General features: G+C 32.7%; 1 protein-coding gene across 1 annotated transcript; it reads left to right on the top strand.

Moving 5' to 3' along the window:
- The first annotated feature begins 9,982 nt into the window (after positions 1-9,982).
- On the top strand, positions 9,983-10,609 carry LOC133198211 (acanthoscurrin-2-like). The gene has a single exon (XM_061334339.1). The coding sequence runs from the start codon at positions 9,983-9,985 to the stop codon at positions 10,607-10,609; it is 627 nt and encodes a 208-aa protein (XP_061190323.1).
- The last annotated feature ends 9,604 nt before the right edge of the window (positions 10,610-20,213 follow it).

Genomic DNA, 20,213 nt, shown 5'->3' with positions numbered 1-20,213 from the left:
TGCTTAAGTCGTCCCCTTCATATTTCGCCCAATGTTTGGCATAATCTTCAACAAAATTCATTATTGAAGTGAAGTTTTGCCACCAATTGAAAGACCAGGGCTCACTGTAATTAAGATCTTTTTAAAATGATTGCTTTTAGGTCGTCATTTTCAACTATATTAACATCACCAGCAATGACGTATCCAGCGGGACTGTAGTTGAAAAAGAGCGAAAACACATAAAGGTGGCAGGGGATAGTTTCGTACTAAAGACCCGGTCAAATTTCTTAAAAAATTGAGATATCCCCTGTTTGATGTGATATTTTATGTAGAAAAATGATTAGAATAATTATGGGACACATTTGCAGTGTAGCAGAGTGCTTGCTGAAAAAAATGATGTGCAACATGTAGGTGTCACTATGACGCTTATCATATACAGAGTTGTAAATGCGAAACTAAGACACGTGGTCAGTTGCAGAGGAAATTCAGCTGAAAAGCAGTAGGCCTTAGAAGAAGGTGTGTATCTCAGAGGGAAGGTGAATGACCCCATATCAATTGGTGAATTTTTATTAGGGCTTGCATTGATTTACAGACAACTGGGTGTTTTATCCTGCTCGCTCGGGCCTGGGGGTGGGTTGTATGGGTATGAATGAGGCCCAAATCTTGGAAAAACAAGCCAAAATTTGGGGAGTCCCCAGGTGCATTTTTGGTACATGTGCACTCTAATACGCAGATTACATGTAATTTGTTGACATAATTTGTGAGCCATGGGCATATGAAGTGTAATTAATTAGCCCCTGGAAAACTGTCCCCATGTACATGTTTTTATGGATCGCATGTATATGTGTACCCCCTCGGCACATGTTTGGCATTTAAAAAAACTATCCTCTGCCACCTTCAAAGATTTATTTTAGATGTTCATTATATAGGCACTGTACACAAGGTTTGTTTATGATTTGAAAGGTTTGAAAGCAACAGGTTGGGGATATGTCTAGGAAATGCATGGTTTAGACTTAAACTAAAATATATGGTGGAGAATGCCAGACTGACCTTAATTATAATTAAAATGTTACATTTCTTCACAGCAAATATTCCTTTGTTGGCAAATTTAATTTTTAGGAACCGAGGATTGAAACAAAATTATTGTTTTCCGACACATCAAGCGCATCGAAGACCCTGTGCTGGACATCTATAATCATAAACACCAACTTGTCTTCTGTAGTTGACGAATCCAAGTATGAGCTTGCTTTAGCTTCTTCAAATAGTCCATTAAAAATTCAAGGGAATCGAATAAAGTCTAGTGTGAATGTGATGAGAACCTAATTGTTTTTTGACGTTGAGTGAATCAGCAGAGACATCATGTATATTGGTCTATTGTATGATCGATGTCCATGAGTGATTTGTTAAAAATTCCCATCTCAGTCACACAGGAACATTGTAGACTTGAAAGATTCCCTATACTGTAAATTCCTAAATATACACGAAGAATTATTTATCGCGTAATTTCGCGAGAAACGTACGCCCCTCGCGAAATAAAATTACTAGCTTTTATTTTCATGGTGCAAAAATCCATGTAAAAAATCTCTTGATCAACCGTCCACTCGCGAATTATTGTTCTCGCGATTTGACATTAAAACGCCATTTCACGATAATAAGTACTCGCGAAAAATAATGAATCTACAGTATTATTTATTCGTAAATGCACTGCCAAGTTTTCTGATTCAAATTCTCCTTGTCTACAGAATGGAGAACTTAAAGTGAGACTACATGTAGTAGTTGGATGATATTTTTTTCTCCAAAATTGTAAACCTCACATTGAATTTAGGATAGAGTGATCAGGCGAATTGAAATATTTATAAAGATGTTGATGGCCTCCATTATTCGTTTCAATTTGCCCGAAATGAATGTGATGCATAGGTGTTACGATGGAGTCAGGTCTGAGAATAGACTACATGAATATTGTCACCTTTGAATTGAGACAGAAGATCCTTTTAACTTCTAAGGGACAATAAAGCTAAACTTTGTCAGTAATATTCAAGCAATATTATGAAGTACACATTTAAATTTGTTCAAATCCTGACTCTAGATTGGGAACAAGAGAGGGTAAAAATTTACCCCCAAAATTATATATTAGAATACAAATTGTACTTCAAAAGTCTTTGTCACAACAAGAGTGAGGCTACAATTTGTCAGATTATTGTGTAAGAGTAGTTGAAAATAAATTATTTTAAAGAGGTCCAGAATCAAGAAAAGGAAGCCCTGATCCTTCAAATTGCTGCAGAATTTTATATCAATTATAACTATGTATGCCAGAAGATGTGCCATCTGTAGCGGGAAAGACCTTGACACTTAAAAAAAATCGTTTTAGACAATATATAGGAAAATGCGAACCATCTATCACTTCGTTCCTAGAAGAAGAATTATAAAGATTGCATAAATAATATGGTATTGTTCCAGCTGACGAAGCTTGTACCAATATATAGCTTGTTTGTAAAGCTTATTATTTCAACAACGTTTTAGGAGGACTTGGCTTTAACTCCACATCTAGAATCCAACTTATACTCACTGTTCCCTTTCAAAGGATAAAATTCTTCAAGTTCAAAATGCAGTACTATATTACTTATAAACTTCCAGTCATTGGACGTTAATTTGATTAATCGTATCAATACTGTATTTTATTTTCCGCACCTTTTCTGTATTTCAAAACTCTAGAATCATCTATCTTCACTCCTCACAGAAATACTAACAGTGAATGAGACACTTCAAACCTGCTGTGTCACAGTATATCCGAGAAGTGTAAATTAAATATGGATTCTCAAGAACTTTTGCAAAATTTAAAATTACATTTTTTTTTTTCAAAATCAATAAAATATATGAAGTTTCAACACTTAATACACACAATTCTTTTAAAATTAAGAATTAAAGACCAAACATTATTAACAACCTCTTCTTCAATAAATCAAAATGGAACTCGGAAATATTCAGATATTGTGAATGGTCACCTTAAAAGAACCTTGTTAAATTCGAACAATTTCTATATACAAGTACTCTTAAACGCAGAAGTTACTCGTCGACAATATCCCTTTGGCCTTTGTAGACCATGTCTTCCAACACTCTGTTGGAATTCAATTTGATGATAATTTGCTCATTTTCTTAGCCGGCCTGGTTTTATAATCCTATGAAGAATATATGCAAAAACTTCTACATGAGAAGAAGAAAACTCTTGCGACATACAATTTGACATACAGTTGACATACAGATATATCGCCGACGTTTTTTTCAATAAAAAAAATATTTTCATTCATATGTCGACTTAAAATATGCCAGTGAACTTCAAATAAAAGAAACCACGGAGTCATTAGAAACGGGATGGTTTAAATTTTTAATGGCCAACTTCCCCTTTTATTTTGTAATATTCTACTATCACCTGCTGTTCATGACTCTCCCAACTGAACTTGTACACAAGACCATGCTAAAGTACAATAAATGTTTAGACTGATGGAGGCTACTGATGAATAAGTTGATATTACGTACATGCTTTCTATAATCCTGTTTAGAGTCAGCAATTTGCAAATCTTATGGTTGTTATAAGGACCCTGTTTGCAAAGAAAGGTATGTCGATGTTTTGACTAACATGATTTTATACCAATAGTTAACCCATTGCTTTTACAGTAATTTTGACTAATGGTCGACGGTGGATTCTTAAGTTTCCGTGGTTTTTGCCCTATTTTCAATTTGTATTGATTACAGTATTTACCTGATACATGAATTTAAACACTGTTCGTTATCTTCATCTTTTCATTATTTTACTGATATAAAATGGATTTAGCATGAAATATATGGAGATAACGAACAGTATTCAAGCTCAAAAGTCCATTATACAATACAAAATAGGAGCAGAGCAAACACGGACCTCCAAACATCAGAGGTGGGATCAGGTGCCATGGAGGAGTGAGCATCCCCTGCTAGTTTCATTATTTTCGAAAAAAAAATGTTTGTACCAAGTGACTTTAGTCCATTATTTAACTTTTCAATTTCTTAAGATCTACTTTAGGATCATTTCCGATGACAGTTTTTGTGGCAACGATTTTTGAGCATGTATAAATTGATAAGTAGAAAATCTTGATTTCTTTGAATACTATAAGTATGTTTTTGGAGGTCTGTGTTTGCTCTGCTCCCTATTTGTATTGTTTTAATGAACTTTGATCTTGAATACTGTTTGTCATCTCCATATTTCATTGGAAGGTTTTGCCCATTCTTGAAAGTAAAATACTTGTGGACATTTACCTGACGATCCTGAAAAGTCCAATATATCGCCATCACGTGTCAAGGATGTAATAAATATCCCCCTTTTGTGGTACTTGTATTCTGTTCACTCTACTAATGACGTTCTTGGGTTTACTCGATGTATTCAATTAATATATGGCATAATCAGGGAATAAATTGTTCAAACTCAATACAGTTCTCGATATGAAAGGAATGAAATGGAGTTAGTGAAAAGTCTTGAACAACTTTAGAACACTATCAAAACTTACAAAAAGTAAGTAGTTATTTATCTATGGCTATCACTTTTCACAAAAGGGAGGTTCATAGGATCTTCATAGAATCTTTGGTATTCAGTTAGGTAACTGGTTTCCTGGGTTGGTTTAGTATCACTAGAAGATTACTACTGTCTACTACTGCCTTTTAATTACTCCTGTCTACTACTGCCTATTAATTACTACTGTCTACTACTGCCTATTAATTACTCCTGTCTACTACTGCCTATTAATTACTCCTGTCTACTACTGCCTATTAATTACTCCTGTCTACTACTGCCTGTTAATTACTCCTGTCTACTACTGCCTATTAATTACTACTGTCTACTACTGCCTATTAATTACTACTGTCTACTACTGCCTATTAATTACTACTGTCTACGACTGCCTATTAATTATTACTGTCTACTACTGCCTATTAATTACTACTGTCTACTGAATACTATTCGTATTTTTTTTCGTCGGAATTGTTACCTGATCATTTTTCTACTGGGGTTATTATTCTTTACTACAATGGCCGCGGAGATTTTGGAATATTGATTTACAGTATATTAATTCTCTTTTGATTGAAACTGACATTTAATAGAAATACCACGTTTTGATGCCATTCTGTTGGAATCAGGTCTCATAATATCTTTATGGTAAGGGCATTGGCTCCAGCGGTGAGATTAAAAAATAAGACAAAGGCATTTATTTAATCTACAGCTGTACAATGTTATATCATCAGCATTTAATGCATCTGTTTTCATATGCACAATAATTTATACACACTGGATATGCTGCTAATTTACATGTGTATGCCTTGTGTCGTTGTCAAACACATGCACTTTCATGATTTCCATTGAATTACATATCTTCCACCATGCTTCTCTTTCGTAGGTAGACAACCTTTCATTATTTTTTAGATTTTATTCAGAAACTGCCACTAAATCATGCATTCTAATTTTAAGCTCTAGGATTGTCAGTTTCCATAACTGGACTCATATGGTATTAATGTGATATCCTTAGCGTATGTATTCAAATACATGATTGAAACTGATAGAATGACTATGGTGACAAAAGCATCTTTGGGTGAGAATATTAAATTAATATGCCTCCTCTCCAGTGCTCGAAGGCTTTTGTGCATGTGGTTCAAAACAATGTTGTTGTCTTGCTGTTTTTTCTCTTTCTTTCGCAACTAAATGATAGTTGCGAGTTATCAAATGTATAATTCTCTTATGAAGATTAAAAGTTTTTCTTATGTCATATTTATTTTAGGTCCAGTTAAATGTCACATGCCTTGTAGAGCACACTAATGTCAATGTTACACAATGTTCGGTTAACCACAGAATGATATGAATTACACGAACATTCAGAAGGACAAACTAGGTCACGATGGGTCATCAGTCCCATTTTCAATGTCCACTTTTTAATAAAAGAAATAATTGGTACTACTAAGTACTCTTAGCAGCTCAACTTCTGTAAAAATTTAACAATTTTAAAAGTTATATATCTTACTATACTTTCTCCTTGTTCTCTTATGTTTGTAAGTGGTGAATAGAGAAGGCGCCATAGTATCTAAAAAAGTGAAAAATATGGTAATAAAACGAAAGAAAAAGCAAGACTGAGATGAAAAGGGATAATGGAGCTTTAAAAAGGTTATTTAAGGTCGAAAAATGATCCATCCTTTTGCCTGTAGAGAGATTTATCATATTTAAATCTGCATACTTATCTGAAGAATTGATTGTGTGTTGTTACATTCCCATTCGAAAAATTTTCACTCATCCCAAGAGAGACGTCACCAAATGCCGGTGAAGAACTATACTCTTTACCCAGGGTCATTGAGCAGTGAGGGTTCTTTATCGTGTCAACCCTACCGTGGCACGGGACATCGGTTATTTAGGTCTCCCCTATCTGAAGAAAAATGACTCCTGTAGAATATAACGACCCCTTGAAGATTTTATTATAAATGCATTTTTTTCTTTTTGGCTAAAAAAAGAACGGAATTGTCTACAGATTTTCCTGTTTACCAGATCGTGATAACGAGCACACAACGGGTGTGACCGGTCGAAGGGAATGCTTACTCTTCTATGGCACCTGACCCCTCCACTAATATTTGTTAGGGATCTATGTTTGCTCTGCTCACAATTTGTATTGTTTCAATTGACTTCTGAGTTTGATTGCTGTTTGTTATCTTCATATTTCATTGAAGAACTGAGACACTACGTGTATATGGCAAAATCTTAAAAAACCAACTGAATACAATTTGAATAAGAAGAATATTAAATGTTTTAAACACTGTAAAAAAATTGTCATTTAAAAAAGTGGAGATGCAAACAATTTTAACCGAAACTGCAAGCAAACTTTCAGTGTCACTAATTGGCGTCAATGAAAAAAAAAAACTTGACTCCTATTCCCTCTAAATGTACTTTGATTTTTTCTGATGGTCTCCTTTATCAGAAAAATGATAAATTTTGTGCAAATAAGAGAATTTTAACATCAAATATGTAATTCATTTAAAGGAAGAGCATAGTTTTATCCAGATCTTCCGAACAAATACAATTTAATCATCTTTCCTCTAACGTAAATTTAAATCGTTCGAAGGAAGAACTTATTTGTCTACAAATAAATATCTTGTTCGGACGAACGAAGAACAAATTCGTTAGAATAAATATTTTATTTGTCAGAACAGATATCTTATTTTTCAGAACAAATATCTAATTCGTCCAAACAAATATACCTTTTTTCCTAGGCTTCAACGTCTTTTGCATTAAATTCGGTTTTTAAAACGTTATGTTTTCTATGGATTATTGTTTACTTGTTAAAGTTATCAAAATTCTAAAATAACAATAGTGTAAAACCTTATAACATAAAAAATTGAAAAAAAATAAATGTGTTCGCAAACAAGGTCATTAAACCAAGGCATTTTCGAAATGCATATTTCATCGAGGCTGTTATAAGTCTTGCGGAATCAACGTATTTGACAGTATTCAGCCTTTGCCTAAAAGATGATCATTCTCAGAGCAAGCTCTGGCGTTCCAAATAAGTTGGGAGACATAAACTCCACATGTGTATTACTACATTTATAAGGAGAAAATGACAATGGAAAAGCTGAAATCATCAAGTTTGTCATAATTTAGTTGTCGGTTGGCCACAAACGTCTATAATCAGTAAACCATCCAAATATGAAATGGTACATGAAGGTTGAGATAACAGCTCTTACCAAGAAAGGAATTAAACATCGAGACCCAAACCTTGGCATCAATCAAAACTTTGAATTTTGTGTCACTCTGTTGTGATAGGGAAGATTTTTCAACGGGGGCCAATTTCTTATAGAGTTCACATATAGAGAACCGGCCACTGGGGTTATTTTTCTACAAAATATTCGGCGGGGGTCTCATTTTTTAAAAAAAATTGTTTGTCCTTAAAAATTCTCATTTTATATTTATCCAAAAAAAAAATCAGGAGGAGATGGACCAAATATTCAATATACCCCCTTCAACTAACTTACCATAGCATTAATTAAAGGAAAGATTCCGATACATTAAAAAAAACTTACCTGTTGTTTCACATAATAACTTTACTATAACAGTTAATATGAGCAGACCTTCTCCGAGTGTTCTGAATCTTGTCTTAAAGAAAATAAAATTTCAAGATACGTTGATCACCACAGTTATCAATAAAATGACAAGAAGTGACAAATGTATATAATGTTTTTAACAAATATCAATTTGTCAAAGATATTTAGCTTCCTAACAATTTCAATTTATGTATATTTTATTTTCCTTAATTGAAAGAAATAATATCCATTGTGAAAACTTTGATTTGAAAATATTTGATCAAGCAAAACGTAATATATGGATTTAGCATACAGCATTGCTTTGGAGAAACATAAGAATTATCCATCAGAAATATTGTGAATATTCACCAAATTAAAACATAATCACAAATAATTGTCAATTCATCAAAAAAATAGTTAAAGTTTACTTTTTGACTTTTGATTTGTTAAACACACAATTTAATAAATACATGTATTTTTCTTTCAGTGTTGGTAATAATAAGTAGAATTTCAACTTATTATTACTGCGTGTAGTTCATACTATAATACAAGATCATAAACACGACAAAACGGACCTTCCTCTTACGTGCTTACAATAAGGAAGGTGTTAAGGACAACGTAACTGAAAACTCTCTCTCTCTCTCTCTCTCTCTCTCTCTCTCACCTGAGAAAATACTTCGGAATTTTTACAAACAATAACTTTTCATTCATGCACGTTTTAGATATAAACTTCATTTGTTCGTTGTTAACAAATAAATTAATTTCCGTGTATATGTCGCATGACATGATGACATACAAGTTCTGGACACATTTTCAAGGTCAACGATTGGGAGAAATAATCGAAATGTGTACATCCAATCGTTATTTATTTTAATTTAGCGTAATATTGAGGGAATATTTTGGAAGTCAAAGACCTTTTACCGTTTCTAAGACACCAAAGTGTGTTATATGACACATGCAATTGTAATATTATTAAATAGAATAATTCTTGCACTTTGAAAAAAAGTAGCTCATGCAATAAAACAAAAAGTTGTGTCAAGAAAATTAAGAACCTATAAGCTTTCGTATATAGATATCACAAATTGAATTTTATTAAAAAAAATATATACCAGTAGTTCTATCCTGGTATCTGTGAGAAAAAATATAAAAACTCTCTCAAATTCCCACAAGCTTCGTATCCCTCCCTCCTCTTCAAATACACGAACTTCTTAAAGAAAGGGATGTTGATGAGAGAAACGATGTTTGAAAATACAAGTTTTTAAACGACAAAGTTAAGGACGAAAACTTTCATGTTATATTAATGGTCAATAACATAACTGCTCTCTCTCTCTCTCTCTCTCTCTCTCTCTCTCTTTCTCTCTCTCTCTCTCTCTCTCTCATAAAGAGATTCTGGACTCTAAGAAAGATCCCCCATCTAAATGCATTTTTTTCTCTTTATATTACTAAGTGTTAATTATGAAAATCTTAAATATACGCACAATCATATAACGTTAGATTATAAAATGCACGTCATGTTAAATCACGTGGACTTTTTTCATAATGACGACGTAATTTATATAAATTTAATTAACATCATAATGATTGATAAATTGTAGTCGTTCAAACACAATAAACACCTGTTTTTAGGTCGTATACAGAAAAAATTATGCCTGTTTTTTAATCAACTTATTAATCAACAAATGTCACCGAAAACCACAGAAACATTATTGGACAGTATAAATAGAAGGAACCAACTTGGAACTTTCATTCAAGACTTCGGAGGTACAGCAGTATACATCAACGCAAAGTTCCAAGGTAAGGTATCTATTCATATTAGTATACACAAACATCAAAGCGATCTATAAAGACAAATTTTCAAAAAGATAAAGTGACTGAAAAATGATAAAGAAAAAATTCATTACTTTTGAACATCATTTGTAGTTGAACCATGTTGGCTCTTGTTATATTGGGAGTTGTATGTGGGCTGTCTTCAGCCTTTAATTACGGTTACGGTGGATATGATAACTACGGCGGATATGGTCTAGGTTCTGGTCTTGGACTAGGAGCTATTGGTGGACTTGGTTCTGGTCTGGGAAACCTTGGTGGACTTGGTTCTGGATTGGGTTCAGGTTATAGCTATTACAACAGCTACAACACTGGTTCCTATCCCTATGGATATAGACTAGGAGGGCTAGGTAGCGGACTTGGATTAGGAGGACTAGGAAGCGGTCTTGGATTAGGAGGGTTAAGTGGTTTAGGGGGATATGGAGGATACGGTGGATATGGTCTAGGAGGATATGGAGGATTGGGTAACCTTGGATATGGCCTGGGAGGATATGGAGGATTGGGTAACCTTGGATATGGCCTGGGAGGATATGGTGGATTAAATAGCCTAGGTGGATATGGCCTAGGAGGATATGGTGGATTAAATGGCCTAGGTGGATATGGTGGATATGGACTTGGAGGATATGGTGGATATGGACTGGGAGGAGGACTCAGAGGAGGACTGGGCGGAGGCAGCCTTCTGGGTGGAAGACTAGGCTATCCGACAGGAGGTAGATATAGCAGTAAGTAGAATTCTATTTTTGATAAACAGACACTGAATTCCAATCTCTATTTTTGATAATAAAGTTATTGTAAATTTATTAGATCAGGATCCAGAATAATTTTATCTTTATTTACTTTCTTTCAGAGAAAGTCTACTAAGGAATGCTTGAATCAACCTCCGATGCGTTTGTATGACTTTTGTCAGTGCACTGAAAGTCCTATCTTGCTTGCAATTTCATATTTCAAACGACAGTGTTTATATTTATGATTTTGTGAGATGATAATATGGAACTTTTGATATATTGTGCATGTCGAAATCATTTAAAAATAAACATTTATTGCTTTTATTGACCAGAGCTGTTTTGTTTTTACAACTGAGACTCTGAAATTCATTTTCTGTAGCGGACAAAACTGTGACAAATACTTGGAATCGGAAACAGCTGCTTGAAGACTCTCTCTCTCTCTCTCTCTGTCTCTCTCTCTCTCTCTCTCTCTCTCTCTCTCTCTCTCTCTCTCTCTGTGTGTGTGTGTGTGTGTTCGCAAAGGAACGGGTTCAAGTCAAGAAATTGAATAAAAGATGGCTTAAATATAGAAATTTTTAACGACTGCGCTATGACGATTCTTGATTGCAATAACTGTCAATCAAAACCAGTATGCAAACTAATGTTTGGGAAAACACCTTACATGCATTTCAAGTAGAATTCTTGTTGACATAAAATGGTAAAAAATCTTCAAGATTTTGGCCTGCTGGGTGATGCCCAGCTCACAAAACTTAGCCTGCAGCTCAAAATTGCATTTTTCATACACAGAGGTGGATCAGGTGCCATGGAGGAGTAAGCACCCCCTGTAAAATTTGATTTATTTGCTCCGTGTAGAATAAAAAAAAAATCCAATATATATATATATATATATATATATATATATATATATATATATATATATATATATATATATATATATATATATATATATATGTATGTATATACAGACCCTAAAACGTGCTACTACAACACTTGCACGGTTCGTTTCATTTACGTTTTGTGAACGCTTCTTGCACGGAACGGTTCGTTTTGTGAACTGTACGCTTTGGTGAACGCTTTGGTGAACGATATGTAAATTAAGTGGGTTCGCTTTAGTTTATGATTGACTACTTAATAAAGTCGTTTCTTTCTTTATTATAATCTCTTTATTTTATATAAATGGATGGACGGTCTCGCAAGCATTTTTGAACAAGTTGTTTTAAAGTTAAAGCTGTTAAACATATTTTCCTTTTTACGGCTGTATTTTCGTTAATACATGTTACTAGTTGTCTTATTTACTATATCTTTTTAATTTACTTTCTGTATGAACTTACTTTCAATTTTTAGAATAGAATAATTTTAGTTGTCTATTTATTATCTTATTTTGTACACCATCGCCTTATCGTTCAATAACTTGGAAATAAATCGAGCATATCAACAAACACTGTATAACAAGGATGAAAAAAAATATTTTGGTTGCGTCGCCATAAAGGCCTCTCTGCATTTTTGTTTTTTAAAGAATTAGTGTAGATATGTTTTTTTTTTTCTTAATTGAATACAATTATTATTTTGAATATTCACTTAACATACTTTTAAACAAATGAGTTTGATTTTATAACTCCCTCATGCTTTCATTTCGTCTACCATTCTTTTTCAGGTTCTTGTCGCTGATGTTTCATTAAAAAATTCTCTTGACCGAATGATCAAACAAACAATAAAATGATAAGTAGGTCTTATTTTATTTGCGAGGAATTATATTTTATTTACATAGATTCCTTAGCTGTTTGTCTCTAGTAAAAAATACATTGTAAAGTAATCGGTAGAAGTGCACATACATGTAATTAGTGCAAAATATTACTTTATTTTCTGTGCGCGTAATTGTTTTCCCTTATATATAAATTTAAATCTGTCTTTGCAGTCAATATATATTATATACATTTATACATTGAAGATGGAGTTGTAGTTGTCTTAACCGTTTTCTTGATTGTAACACTTCCCTCTAAAATGCGTTTTTACACATTGATGGAAAATTTATATAAAAAGGAAAACAATTATGCGCAAAAAATGAACCGTACCGTACATTAAACCGTGCAAGTGGTGTAGTAGCACGTTTTAGGGTCTGTATATATATATATATATATATATATATATATATATATATATATATATATATATATATTTATATATATATATATATATATATATATATATATCACAATGATTCTCAAAATGAATCGCCATTCATATAGTCAGTTAAAAGTGTATCTCCCTCAAACCCTCAGTACCGTCCCTTTAAGGTGCATCAAACTCAGTTATGAGAGATAACTCTCAATTAGGTAAATGACAATGTCAAGTTTATTGAATTGTAGAGTGAAAAGGCCATTTCTGTTAAGTTTTCCTCCGCAAAGTATGCTGAAATTGTATCCATATTGCAGATTAATTAAATTATCAGTTATGAGTCTGATTTACCCCTAAAAGATGTCATAAAAATATTTTTTTCTAAAAAAAACAATGCACATACTTCACCACCTTGCAAATACAATATGTCGTTGAGTCGATTGTTCACGGACCTTTTTACAAAACAAAATTTCTTACTGAATTGTTTGCGTATAGCTCCGGTCACCCAATCAAGACAAGTCATGACAGGTCGACGGGGGATGCTAACTCTTCAATTGCATCTGAGCCTATCTCTGTTTTTCAGAGGCCTGTGTTGGCTCTGCTCCCGACTTGTATTTTTAAATGGACTTATTAATCATGATCAGTGTTCGTTACCCTCATATTTCATGTACATATAGCTTTGACCTAACATTTGAATTTTTATTGCTGCATTTAGACACGACTGTTTCAAAGTCATAGTGTTATATTCTTTAAAGAATAGTCTCTATATTCTCATTTTATAGAAACAGTCAACATAATTTATATTAGCTCCTTCGAAAAAAATTGACGGTCATATCATTTTTACTATTGACCGAAAAAGAGAGATTTCCCAGAACATTATTGATTTTGCTTCTGATTAGAATATTGATTTATTTTGACGTAATGATGCCATCGCGACTTCCAAAATACATAAAGTCACAATAAAAAAAAAAAACAAGAAACACAATCAAGGCAACTTTATTAGATTCGCTAGCATTTTAATCAGCTTGCTGGATAATGCATTCGATAGAAATGAGTTGCTGAATTTTAATGAATGAAATCAAAATACTATTTTATTGATTTGTTTTTCTTATAACAAAACAATTATTGACTGTGTTTACTGGTAACATTGATTATGTTTGCCCCCTCGGGACGAAAATATTGTCCTCCTCTCCGCGTCGGATAGTATTTCATCCCTTGGGGCTAACACAATCAATGTCGTCCTCAACCCTAGACAATATTTGTATATAATTACACATTATAATCCTATAAAACGTGAAAGAAAAATGAGATAATTTAGCAACATAGGATGACATTGCTTGAAAGGAGTTCAACTTAGACAACAACATCTTGGACAATCTAGTGAGATTTTCAGAATCTACAACGTATATCACGCCTTTTCTTCGTAGGTAGTCAACCCTTCATTAATTTGAAATTTCGAGAAATACTCTATAATGCATCATTTAAGTATTCCAAATTAGACAGAGAACAAGGAATTTTCCTTGAATTATTTCGAAAGAATTTAAACATTTTGTTTTACTACATTTTCTTCTTTTTGAATTAATGTAACTTAAGACCTTTTTCATTGATGGATTTTACCTACCGGGATTTATACGAGATGTGGAATATTTTTCTTGTTCAACAATGAATTTATTCTACTGAACTGTAAGATTTTTGATACATTGATGGATGAGATTGCAAAATCAGAAAGTCAGTTCCCTTGTTTGGGGCACGGCACGAGGTTTTTTCTGTCTTACAACATTGAGGGAAACTATTTTTTTTTCGCTGTGCCTACCGCATACAATACTTAAAAATCTTTATCTTTTAAATCAATCTGTCACTTCATACATCATAATATTGACCACAATGAACATACATCTGCACTAAAAAATGATATGTAATCCCACTTTTAATCTTGATAATCGGTGGCCAGTGTAAACATCTTTCCCATAATGTCCTACATTATGTATCTTTTGACGCCAAAAGCAATGGATGAAATGAATTTTGAATTCAGCACCTCCATTGACTACCTTATTTCTTTCTACCCTTTCAAAACTTTGTCTAATGATTTTTCCTACATATAACCATTGAAAAACCAAAGGAAACCTGACAGGAATATCAAGGACTTCAAAAATTTACCTCACATTCACAAAACTTCAGATACTGCTTTCTATTCACGGATAAGCATTGTAGACATGTTTCATTGGGATTTTAGACGAATCTGTTTCACTTAATTGCTTTTTCTATTATCTGGAGGGGATTCCTCCTAGTCTTTTGCATATATTTTCAATATTTTTCGTTGAATTAAAATTCTCTGAAATCAGACATTTTAGTTTTAAAATGAAATATAAGTTAACTGTTACCATTAAGCATCTCTTGTCAATCGGTAGCTTTCGTCCTTCCTTTTTGTATTGATCGGGTGAGTGAGAAATCCTCAGATAATCCAATATTGAAAATGGCCTCACGATCTGTAATTAAAAAAAAACACCAGACATCATTGGACTAAACTGAAATGTTGTATTTGTAAAGAAGTTAATTGTATCGACCATATATTTCGGAAATGTTCACTTCAGGGGAGGTTTATGATACCTTTGTAGCATCTACTTACTTGTCAGTAGCCTGCCCCTGTAAAAAATGTTCCTACGCAGAACAACACGCTCTTGCGTGTCGAATCAACTGTGACACGTAAACACAATTTACATGGTATATTTCTACATAAATAAGAGAAGTTAAGGATCGATGTAAAAGATAAAATCATGTTCATCATGAAGATAAGGTGTTAGATTGCAATAATTGATCTTCTCTGGATGTATGAAACAGATGTATAAGACTCTAAATTCTTTTTTCTATATCGAATGAATGAATGTTAATGAATATTGTTAATTGATAAAATGTCGTCCATGCAGCTAAATGTCGATTTGCAGGCAAGAGACTTCTTTTCAAGATTTTGTATAAATTTGAAAAGAATGCAAAAAAGGGGATGCAATTAAATCTCATGAGCATTCCAACAGATTGCTTTAAGAAATTTCATATCTGAAATTACCAAGAACTCCATAGCTTAAACAACCAGGTTCCTAACTAACATTAGCAGAAGAAGAATTTTACAAATGTATTTTTTTTAAACAAAAAAAAAAAGGCTGAAGGTTTCCTTTTTTCATCAGAAGAAAGCAGACAGATTCATTGCATTTTTCAAGTTTTTATCTTAACCGCGACTAATTTTTTTTTATTTGAGCACATTGTCTAAAATTGAGAATCATGATCCTAACACGAATAAAATACACAAAACAATTCAAATGAAAACCTGACAAGCTCGATCTTTGTTACATATGTACTTTTAAAGAGACAAAAACACTTCGATTCAAATTAAATGATTGTTTTAATGATTTTTGCATATTTTTTCAACATCTTCATACAGTATTTCTTCCATGTTCTGATTCGAAAAGTAATGTTCATTAATCATTAAAATCTTCTTGGATTACATTTTCATTTCAGGAAAACCATTATAAAATTAAAAGACATTTATAAAAAATTACTGAGTATTCGTATTCTTTTTTTTTTTATTTAAAACAAAGCAAATGTAAGGATGGAACAGCATTTCAGATACACGGAGACAATGTAGATAAGAGCCAGTACTCAATGTATTTCCTCCGTACGACATGACATTCTTTTAAACCTTTCTGCACTTACATAAATTGTGGTCATTTCAACGATAAATAATTGTTAAGAATTGTTTGCTTTTAAATGTCAAAATATTTGTCGTCCTTCAGCAGTTACGTATTTTTTTAATTCAATTATAGTCTGCTTGATGCATTGTTGAATACATTTACAAAAGAAACTTAATGAAAAGGACCAGAAAAAATCCCCGCCCCCTCTCTCTCTCTCTCCTTTTTTTTTTTTTTTTTTTTTTTTTTTTTTTTTTTGATTTAATTCGTTTTGTCGTATGCTATATTTACCACAGAAATTGCCAATATATCATAAGCATTTCACATCATATTTTGACACCAAAATGAACTTATAAAACATTTGAAAAGATTCATTTTCATGCCATGTGCAGAGAAGATTTATTATAAGATTTATTTTTAAAGTCATTATTTACAAGAAATACAAACAATACATACTTTGTGTCCAAAATATATATCTTTTTTCAATCCCTTTCTATAGAAAAATATCTGCAAAGAAATAGTGATTTGGGATGAATTTGCCCGACCGGACTTGGTAATGATTTGATTCTTCTATAGGCAGATGTTGAAAAACATACAAAGAACGAAAACATACAAAGAGAAGGAATTAATCATTGTTAGTAAGTGCTGCTTTTGTGAATTAGCTTTCATGATACATTATAAATTTGTTCGAATTCAACTCGTTTAAAGTCAGCATTTCGTAAATTTCATGGTCGTTATAATTATAATGACCTTGTTAACAAATATAACCTATCACTGGGTTGTATTTTGGCTGACCAATTTTTAGGGGTTTTTTTTATTTACTGAATTGACTACGGATAGTTTAACTACCTGATCAATACATAGGGCTCACGGAAGGTGTGACGGGTCAGCAGGGGATGCTCACTCCTCATAGGCACCCGATCCCACCTCTAGTATTTCCAGGGGTCCGTGTTTTATATCCTCTTCGCATATTTGTATTTTTTATAGAATTTTTGAGATCGATCACTGTTTGTGATCTTTACCTTACACATTTACCAGAATTTTTAATTATTTAGGACATACACAACGTAGTTATGAACTTTATTTTCTTATTCCCTGTATAATTTAAGAGTTCCGATAATTGAAAGACTTTTGTTTGATTTCATGATGTCTGGCAATAAAATTTTGAAGAAATATTAACTAAAGCTATTTTTAAAGTTTAGAACGTTTTTCGCCTGCGTCATGCATACCTTCTGCGACCCCATAAGTCGACGAATTCTACGTCAAATTTAAGTTCAAACAATAAAATCTAAACCAGTTTAGCTTGGAGCTTTACAATACATATGCATAATAGACCATTAAAAATCACAGAAAACACCATTGTCCTCGAAATTTTTGGACAGCCCTAGTATATACAATTATCTCAAAATCTCTTGAAAGAGAGGGTATTCAAAATAGATCGCTCATTACTTGGAGATTACAGGTTTTCGTTTTAACTGAATTAACTATAAAGTGTACGGTGATTCAATACTCCGTTTAAGTTAATGACAGAGTGTCAACCTCGGGAATCTAAGTATAGAAGGTGTATGTAAAGAAGAGTTATCCCTCTTTTTATTTGTAGAAAGGTACGTGTTATAAAATAAAAAATGTTGAAATGGTTTCACCTTAATCTAATATCCAATTTTAAATAGCATCTTTGTTATCTGACCATATCATTTTACACATGTCGTTTTGATGAGCCTAGCATCATTTGATTCCGTAATCTTTAAGACGCAAGTCTATTAGTTCAATAAGAGTTTGTATGTAAGGTTTAATATTTTTTCCATAATTATTCAATATAACAGTTCATTCGACATGCAAGAGCATGCTCGCTTTATTTACGAACAATTTCTAAAACGAGGCAAGCTATTGACAAGCTGATGAAACAAGGATATCAATAATCCCGTTTTAAGGTCAACATTTTGCAATATCTATGGTCCATACAATAACCTTGTCAGCAAATAAATTTATAATTAAGTCGAATGCTGATTGACATTTTTCATACTAATTATAAGGCCATAATTTAAACATTAAATTGTCTATGGATTTTTCCGTTTTCCCGATCGTAATAAGGAGCACAGATGGGTGAGACCGTGCGGGGGGGTTGCTTACTCCTCCATGGCACCTGATCCCACTACTGATGCTTTAGATGTCTGCGTTTGCTCCCAAAATGTATTGGGAATGGACTTTTGAACTTGATTACTGTTCGTTATATCTCCATATTTCATTTATATGTCTAAATCATTTGAGTAAAATCATATTTGTAAATTTGAAATGGACATGCTTTACTGGACAGCTGATATTTAGACAGTTTCTGGTGCATCAAAATTAGCATCGTATATGATTTACATTATGACCCCCTGGATCGAGGCCTCTGCTGATGGACTGTGAGTCCCCGAGGATCTCTACAGCCCAGTAGTTAAGTACTTCGGTACTAGCTTGAAAATACAGAGAGAGAGAGATTTGATTTCTGTGGTAAAATGTGGAAATTTATTTCAAAATTAAGGATTTTCTCCCTCATGCATACATGTAGCTCTGATCCAATCGACGTATTTGGTTCCAGTCTTTGGCACTTTTTTCAGCTCTTCAAAGTCTTTTTCAATTAAATATTTCAGTTTTCCAACGTTTCTCTTTTAGTATCAGAGAGTGTGAATTTTTATAAAAGGTTAGTTTTAGGTTATATTTTGGATTTTTCAATTGTAATACTTTGTGAATATGTAATAGAAAATTATTTTATTTTAAAAAAGTCAAAGAACCCTTGGGGTACGGAACACGGGGGGGGGGGTCCCGTCCCCAAGCACCTGTGATTCTGCCTTGTTAATGATTTAATATCATCATTCCTTCAATTACAACTGAAGATAAACTAAAACTGATATGTAACTGATATGTAAATATGGCAATGTTAGAAAACTTCAAATTATTCGAAATGTCAAAAGGCTTGTCTCTCAGCAATTAAGTGAGGTTTAACTTAATTGTACTTTACTTAATACATTGATGAATGAATTAACAACACCAGGAAGTGAACTCCTATGAATGGGACAGAACAAAATATTGATCATTTTTTATCATGCAACGATAACTTGTTTTATGTTAAGTTACCGCAGAAAAATATCTTCATTTTTTGCCTCACATATCTTATCCAGTCTATTACGTATTACTATATATATATATATATATATATATATATATATATATATATATATATATATATATATATATATATATATATATATATATATATATATGTATATGTTACGTATTCATTTCTGTACTGTAGTTTTTTTCAGTAAAATAATTGATATGAGAATTCGAATCTCTTACTGATTTTATGAGCTGCATAATCATATCATTATATTCATATACCTTTCTCGCACTACCTAATTAGTACATCTACGAATTAATGCATCAAACATTATTTCAAATTGTAGCATTGATATAGATGTTTCTGAATATGAAACGAATCTGAATCGGAGGGATCTCGATCCCGATTTGAAAATTTACAAATATATACATGATAACTAAATTATGGTTACTGTTTGTTTTTTTTAACTTTGCTAAATCAATCTGTAACCTATATAAAGAGTTTAATGTTTTTGTGCCCCTACCCCCCCCCCCCCAAACACCATCACCATAACCTGGAAGTAATAAAGTCCATGATTTAAATCGTACATGGATGTTATATTTGTATATTACTTGAAATAAGCGTTTATAAAGTAAGCTAGATTTATTTTTTCTTGGGGGCTAGGGAATGTGTTTAAAATATCACGGGTGAACCACGGGCCCGTTTTACAAAAAA

The sequence above is a fragment of the Saccostrea echinata genome, unplaced genomic scaffold, assembly GCF_033153115.1.
Source record: "Saccostrea echinata isolate AGI-Se365-2 ecotype Australia unplaced genomic scaffold, CSIRO_AGI_Sech_v1 ptg000001l, whole genome shotgun sequence".
Lineage (NCBI taxonomy): Eukaryota > Metazoa > Mollusca > Bivalvia > Ostreida > Ostreidae > Saccostrea > Saccostrea echinata.
This window is presented reverse-complemented; position numbering and strand designations above follow the sequence as displayed.

Coding starts and splice junctions, on each gene's coding strand:
- LOC133198211 (XM_061334339.1), top strand. CDS start 9,983: ATGTTGGCTCTTGTTATATTGGGAGTTGTATGTGGGCTGTCTTCAGCC.